The 8235-nt window shown below is 34.9% G+C and overlaps 1 protein-coding gene across 5 annotated transcripts; it reads left to right on the forward strand.

Moving 5' to 3' along the window:
- Positions 1-529: 529 nt before the first annotated feature.
- Positions 530-3762, forward strand: LOC107267262 (cytochrome b reductase 1). Of its 5 annotated transcripts, none has more exons than XM_015738728.2 (5): positions 530-639; positions 1310-1528; positions 1601-1812; positions 1868-2025; positions 2286-3762. In XM_015738728.2, exons 2-5 carry the CDS (start codon positions 1312-1314, stop codon positions 2443-2445), a joined length of 747 nt encoding a protein of 248 aa, XP_015594214.1. In that variant the 5' UTR covers positions 530-639; positions 1310-1311; the 3' UTR covers positions 2446-3762. The 5 variants fall into 5 exon arrangements, with proteins under 5 accessions (XP_015594214.1, XP_024940246.1, XP_015594213.1 ...); XM_025084478.1 differs by having other exon boundaries at positions 557-655; XM_015738727.2 differs by having other exon boundaries at positions 582-919.
- Positions 3763-8235: the final 4473 nt, after the last annotated feature.

Below are 8235 nucleotides of genomic sequence, written 5' to 3' on the forward strand. Positions count from 1 at the left end.
ATATATAAACTTAAAATAAAGTTTGGGCAACCTAGAAAGGTTAAAAGAGAGGAACCTTGACAGGTTATTGACTCAGCTACGATGCTCGTTTAATACTAAATTAAATTTATTATAGATATTTATCTATGATATTTCAAAATTTCTCTTTGAACTGTTCTCGGTCGTTTCATTTACCAACGAATTTCGCCATTCATTTTTTAATGTTCATTTTCGGCATGATAAGAGGTAAAGAGTGAAAACCAATATTTCTATGCATTTTTTATAACTTTGAAATTTATTTGAATATACACATTTGTTAGCGCATTACGTCCATACAAATATTTAGGGTTCGGTTGGATGGAAGACCTTGCTGCCCCGCCTGTTTGTCAAGAACGGTTTGTGAGGGGCGGCAACTTTTTCCCCACCACCGAGCAATCCATTCATTTTCGCTGACTGCAGTATCAGCTGGAACGATGATCATGACCCGCGCGGCTACGCGAAATCTGTAACATCGACAGAGGCGATGATCACGAAATCCTACTCCCGGACTCGCCGCTACGATTTAGCGCCATGCTTTTGGTATCGCCTAAAACCGGAGCGTTGTGCATCTCCCCACTCATCTCTGGTTAAATATTTCCTGATTGACACCCCTGTTTAAAGGTATAAAGGACAGAAAGTAAATAAGGTCGTACCAGAATAAGTGATACATATTTCTAAATAGATGTATATGCATGGTAAATAACGCAACAATCTGATAAGCATGAGATTATGCTCAACAATTATCTCTATATTCTTCACACATCTGGCATATCTCTATGAAGAGGAAGCCATAAGGAACAGAACAAGAAAATTCTTTATACATATTGTCTTTAGAGAGTAATACATCCAAAGTAGATACTATAATTGTCCAAAATAAGAAACCAATTCTTAACTAAATATAGTGAGTACAGGTCTTCAATGTGTTTTTCTAATAGATCGAAAACAATTAAGTTTTTAACAAGCCATTATTTTATTATTCTAGTTTAAGATATATTTCTATCAGTTTATAAAAGGTTACATGTGATTTGCTGAGGAGTGCACTGTCTGCGAATTATCAAAAAAACGTTGAACTCATAGACTAATTATAAACATATAAACTTAAACATATATTTTCTTTAGTTCAGAAATTTTTGTATACTCTGATGCAACTTGTTTAGAATTATTTTTAGTACTATTTCAAGAGATATTAGTAATTAGCATTTGAAGTATAAAGAAATATATATATACAAGCTGGCTCTTGACTTTCAACCTTAATGTAATATTTAGAAATAGAAGAAACTTTGATTTTTAGATATGGACCAAGTTGGAGAGACTGTGCAAAATCAAAACTTAAAGGGATTTAATCTTTTCTTGGTGATTACTGAATTAGTTGGCGCATTACTAATCCTTCTGGTAATAATATGGACATGGTACTTTCGTGGTGGTTTTGCATGGACATCGGATAGTGGTCTTCAATTTAACTGGCATCCCTTATTAATGACGATTGGACTTGTTTTTCTATATGCAAATGGTACCTCCAATTTAATATGAACACATTTGTTCAGTTTTAATGTTTTCACATATTAATTCTAATTTGTTCTAGCTATGTTGATATATAGGACACAAAGAAATGTCTGTAAGAGACGCCTAAAGCTTCTTCACGCTGGGATAATGACAGTTATTCTGATACTGACTACTTTAGCTCTAATTGCTGTTTTTGACAGTCATAATTATGCTAAGCCTATTCCAATTCCTAATATGTATTCGCTGCACAGTTGGATTGGTTTATCTAGTGTGATCTTATTCAGCTGTCAGGTAAGAAATCTTGTTATAAAATTTTGGGAATCCTCTATTTAATTTGACGTTACAGTTGGTTACAGGATGTATATCCTATTTGTATCCTGGATTACAAACACATTTCCGCTCAGCTTATATGCCTATTCACATATATTTTGGAGCAGCTGGATTTGTTGGAGTAATTGCAGCTTGCTTAATTGGTCTCAATGAAAAAGCAATATTTAGTATAAGGTAAATGATAATACAAAGGAAACACTGGTAAAGAAAGCTAGTCTTATGAAGCTTTGTGTATATCAGCTACTGCACGCAGTATCAGTCAAAGATCTCCAGGAACCAGTATGTAAAATCTCAAAAAGGTTGAAGTGCCATTAATTTTATTTTAGATAAAATATGCAGAGATTGATTCTCATTACCAATGTCTCTTTGGTAGTAATAATAAATATTACTTTAAATAATTAGAATTTATATAAATTCATTTTCTTAAATTGCAGTGAATATAAACAACTTCCAGTTGAAGGTGTACTTGTTAATGTCATTGGATTACTCTTTATGCTCTTTGGTGGACTTTCTGTGTACCTGGTTTCTCAGAATCGTTACAAGCGACTTCCGAAACCAGAAGATGAGGTTCTATTATCTGGTAGAAACGAGTAAATCGTTTCATGTAACACGTTTTCGTATTTATATTGCTATACACTAGACTTATCAGCACCTTTGTGGTCTCTATTGAAATTCCTTTCTGATGCTTTAGTACCCACACAGCATTTGATATCCATAGGATATCCTAATTTGGCTGTCAGTATCCACAGGATATCTAGAAGATATTCTCAATATCTAAATTGATATCTATAAGATATCCAAAGTTCTCACTTGTGGATATTCTGTGGATATTCTGTAATCTCTGTGGAAATCCATACATTTTTGAAATACATGTATCAGAAACGATAATGCATCTTAAATATGAAATTAATAGATGGCAAGGTCATTAAGTAGTTTGTTCTGCATTGACATATCTTTAGAAGAATGGAAATCGTATCAAAAGAACCTTACTTTCCAGTTAAACATCTTGTACATCAAGTTTTACATCGTCATATGAAAGTTTCACTATTCGTTGGCACTAGCGGAATATTATCGGATTGACCAATAGTATAGCTTTGTGAGGTCCTTAATTGGTTACTCTCTGACCATTTATCCTTTCTTATTTCGTGTTCCTCCGAGTGCCATGGAGCAGCGTGTGTATGAACTGATTGATCTTATATTGTTATTAATATGCTTACTGAAGTAATTTTTGTAGGAGGTGGCCATAGTCTAGTCGTTAAGGTAGCGGATTCACCACCGAATGGTTCGGGGTTCCCAACCAGCTCCCAAAAAAAAATATGACACTTCTAATGTTTTTGTGAGTATTATATTAATTTTTTATTCATAAAACGCAAACTTCGTATTATAATAAGGCTCAATAATTTTTCTATGCCAACAAAAAATCCTTAAATAACCAATAGTGGGAACTTTGGATATCCAGTGGATATTCACTTTGGATATCTTACGAATATAAAATGCTGTGTGGGATTGTTATAAATTGATTTCTTAATTTTCAAATGAATTTCTGAAGGTAGCGTGTAGTGTAATATACAAAATCTATTGACTTTCATAACAGGAACAAATTCGTGAGAATCTTTTTAAGCGCTGAGGAAATACTAATAAAGATAGCCAGCTTTTGTGTATTTTATGTCCAAAAAAAAATATGCAGCATATCGTCCGTGTGTATGCTCGTTTCATCGACTATAATATCATCGACTGATTTTTGTCATCAGCAAACCGAATTTATTATTAAATGAAATTTAATAACCGCAATCATGATTCAATTACAGAATACACCATTACTTGTTGTCAATCACGTCGTAAATGTAAGAATTATGATTGATTGAAACTGTACACGAAAGCTTTTGTATATAAAATTCAAGTACGATATTATGATCTATCTTCACTTCTATTTTCCACTTTCTACATCTTCTTTCGTTTTGTGTATAACTATGTTTATTCGTTCATAGGGGAGATGTCTGTGGAAGCGCATCTTAAAAAATTTATGACCGTATTCATAGTCGTTCCGTGAGGAATAAGGATCCCTTGTACCTCGTTTCGCGTTTCATAGACCTTCATTGACAGAACAAGGACCCTTATTGACCTCCTTATTTCAAGGGAGGGCTCGAGCTTCCTTGAGGATACCTTCTAGACTGTGATTGACTATTTCGTTTGATATGTCTAGCGCCACAAACGGCACGAATTAGCAGCTAGCCCAGCCCAGACAGCAAAGATGTATCTTATCAGTTATTGAAATTGTCGGATGGTTTTAATCATAAATTTTCTTTCCAGGTGTTGACTTTACGGAGTCCAGGTAAAATTAGGAAAAAAAGACAGTGCGTATTTCTTTTACGTTTCGACCATCATTAAGGTCATCTTCAAAAACGTTTTATTACTAGGTAAACATGTATCAACTGTTGAACATTGATTGGTTAGATTCTGTAAAAAATAGTAGGCCAAACCTAAAGCCATAGTTAATAGATCAGCTATGTCTCTTTTTAACTTTTAACTAATCCTGCCTTTACATGTAACACACAAATTCTTGTTGGTTCGGCCTATTATTTTTTACACAATTTAACCAATGATTGTTTATCAGTTCATACATGTTTACTTAGTAATAAAACATTTCTGAAGATGATCCCAATGAGGGTCGAAACTTAAAAGAAATACGCATTGTCGTTTTTTCTTAATTTTACCTGGGCTGCGTAAAATCAACACCTGGAAAGAAAATTTAAGGTGTATCTTTACTTGGTTTATAGTATAGACTACGCGATCCACATTTCAAACTAATTGAAAAAATTGTCGGTCGAATAGACAAAGAGGGACTGAGGTGGCGGCCAGTCCTGCCACTATAGGCAATTACATTTCCCTAAAATATATTTTCGTTCTGGAAGAGAGAGCTAAGGTGTGACTATGAAACAAGGACGCCTTGAAGTTGAAGGAAGCCTTCATCAAGGCCTCCGTTACCCTTAACCTGTTAACTGGAGAACTCCCTTTTGAATTACGCACCATACAACGGGCGCGAACTCTTTCACTAGGACGTGTCAGTATGTCACGCCGGAGGACGTAATTTCATATTATTTTTTTTATTTATGCTTAAAATAAATGAAAAGACTATGAAATATATATTTTTTCGTTTATTTATATATAAAGTACAAAGGAAAATACAAAATTACAAACAAATAGAAAAGAATACAAAAAAATGGAAACATCGAATTAAAAAATTATAAATTTTACAAACAATTATATTCATGTCGAGATATGTATGGTTGACTAATGCCTTTGTTGTTCGAAAGTATACGTCCCGCCCATTCCAGGGCGCAACATATTGTTACGATCGCTCTCCAAATACGCAGAATATGGTTAAGTTCTTACGTTCAATATTCAAGAGGTTTCGTGAATGCTGATTTAGAAAAAGGTAGTTAGGATGGTTCGTTGGTCAGACTTGCCGGTGCTAAACGGTACGTCCACGCGTTATGTCAATTGTTTCAGCAGATAAGATTTGGTAGGAATAGGAAATAGATTCCAGAGGATACCTTGGTCGATACGAGGATGATTGTTCTTTGAGTCTGATATGATATCCTGATTAACGAAACTAGAACGAATTTTAACTGAATGAATTGTTTGATTCTTTGCTCGGGTATTCTTATTCGTTTTATGTAAGTTAGATATTCTGGGTATGAATGAATTATTGTGTGTACCTGATTATGTGTGATTGCACTCATAGGCTTACCCAATGATTTCCAGGGAACTCAACAGTTTCCTTTTATTGCTTTCCTTGGAAGTATGAAGATTCAATGAGGTGGTTTGGATGGACCCTCAGTCCAGATGAGATTGTAGTCAGGGTTTTGTAAATGATAGTGATGATGATGGTTCACGAAATTCGCAGATTAGAGTCACCAGGTATGCTTTACTTTTGGATAACTTCGAAGAATTGAATTGAAGAGAATATAAGTTCTTAGAACTCTAGACTTCGACTCTAACTTTGACTTTGCACTTCTTTTACAAGACTTCTGATGTACTTCACAACTTCACACTTCTACCGCTGAACAGGAGCTAGAACTCCAACTGGAACTGGAACTCTGACTGGCACTCCAACTCTGACTTTTTGGGCTCTTCAACCCCTTTTAATGACTTTGATTCTTATCCCTTCCATAACTTCTCATGAATCTGATTGGTCTTTAATTCCCTTTCTCAATGATCATTTAACAAATCAGAGTACTAACAATTATCTATCTGTTGTTGCATACCTGAGTCTTCCAATTCTGTACCTGAAACCTCGCGAGTACTGCTAGTCTCGAGGAGCTTCAGGTTTATCTTTTATTCCAAGACATAATAAAGGATTGGTATGACAAATTCCTTAAGAACATAATACCTGATAGAAATAATAAGCGTAACATCTTTCCGGTCGAATAAGTGATAACGTAATTAAAGATTCCAATAATATAACAGAATATAAAACAAGACAAAAGTATAAATCAATAAAATTAATTATATCAAACGATTAATCGACATATGTGTGTGTATAATGTCTGTATAGGTCAGGGTATAACGATAATAATATGGTTGGCCATGGGTATAAGTGGCTGTCTATATGTATGGGTTAACTAGTATCGTATATTGGAGGGCTGAGACGTAACAATATATATATATCTTTATACAATATCATTAAATAAGATGATTTGAAATAATTTGACTGTTATTTCAGCCCTGAAAACAATTTATTTGGATCACTCTACGATTTCAATTTACTTCTCGAAGAGAGATCAGATTTTTTCCAGATATACCATGTATTTCGCTTCATCATATACATACACATATTTTTCGAAACTTACCACCACCAACGGCCGTCTTCTTTCAATAAGGAGGAAGACCGAGGAGGGCTCTTATTGAAAAGATGACTTCCCCTCCCCAATCTTCCTCCTCAAAAACAGTCCAGCAATTTAGTTGACGACGCTGTCGTCGAGCCTCGCGCAAATTAATCATATTTTGGATATTAATATATCCTCTGAGCTAAAATAAATTGAAAAAATTAATTAAGACTCTCCGATCACCATTACCTAGCACACACTGGAAACTACACTTACAATTACAAGAATTTGCGATTTCACTATTTTCAAAGACACAGACATCGTTGCATTAGGACATCATGGTACAGTGTTGTAAGCTGTTGATTTATATGCTTTTCAACATAAACAAATTTAGAGTTTACATACGTGAATATGTCCATGTTGGTAGTATCGATTGATGTCTTCTTTGCAAATGTTCCATCTGCTCGACTGTCCACTATGAAAAGCTTTGGATGTTCAGTTTCAATCAAGGTGTAACCACAGATCTTACGTTCCCCTCTTTTTGCCAAAGCAAAGGTGAAGTCCTCTTGATTCAATGTGTAGATTTCCTTGTATCGGCTGACAGTAGTGGAATTATTTTGGAGAAGTGTTGCTCTACCTTCAAAAAGTACTGTATAGCGTTTATAGTGACAATCGTCGTTTGGTATAGGGGTCCAAAACGAATTTCCCATTTCATCATCTGGACAAGCTGCAGCTGTGAGCGTGCATGTTTTACCAGAAGGCATGCTAATGGTATTAGCATTTAATTTCACGATAGCATAGAAATTGTATAGTGATATTTTAACTGTGCCTTGAACTACGACATCAGACCATGATCCATAAGGATCGGAATATTGAATACCCTGGCAAGATCCATCTGTTTTGATTGTACCGGCAAAAATTATTGGACGCGTTGATGTTCCATTTAAAGACAATCCTGTGATGTAATTATTTGAAGAAATGTGGTAAGCTCTTGTTCGATGTATTTTATGACATTCTTCACGTGAAATTTCGTGTAGATATTGCATTTTCCCTAAGGCGACTGCAGAAATGTGAGAATGCATACCACAATGTAACACATCGCGATCTATTACTATCTTGCATTCTATTACTTCAGTCGTAGTAAAGTCGGTCAATTGTAAGAGTTGTATATCGACATTTTGGATTTTTGGTTGGACGGGAGGAATGTCGCATTCTCCTATTTTTAATAGTGACAACGTAGTAATGTTGAGATTGTTCCCTTTGCAGTCGTAAGCTATGAGGGCTTGGACAATCCCAATTGAGAAAAGTATGATCTTGATGGTGATGCATTTTGAAACTGCCATCAAATAATCCAATTTGGTTGACCCGCTTCTCCCCCTTAAAATAATTTGATATAATATACTACCTTTCAGAGAAGGTAAGTATTTAACGCTTTAAGATAGGTCAGGTCAATGTTTGTGAAAGGGATCTTGAGTGGTATGTATTATGTCTTCATGCAGAGTAAGGTATGATATAGGACGGGTATTCGTTGTAACCACTTATCTTTATTTTTAAA

The sequence above is a fragment of the Cephus cinctus genome, unplaced genomic scaffold (assembly GCF_000341935.2).
Source record: "Cephus cinctus unplaced genomic scaffold, Ccin1 Ccin1_scaffold0394, whole genome shotgun sequence".
Classification (NCBI taxonomy): domain Eukaryota; kingdom Metazoa; phylum Arthropoda; class Insecta; order Hymenoptera; family Cephidae; genus Cephus; species Cephus cinctus.

Bases quoted from the DNA above. Each gene is read 5' to 3' on its own strand.
- LOC107267262 (XM_025084475.1), top strand. The intron at 1,529-1,600 runs GTACCTCCAATT...AATTTGTTCTAG, and splicing joins TGTTTTTCTATATGCAAATG to CTATGTTGATATATAGGACA. The intron at 2,026-2,285 runs GTAAATGATAAT...CTTAAATTGCAG, and splicing joins AAAGCAATATTTAGTATAAG to TGAATATAAACAACTTCCAG.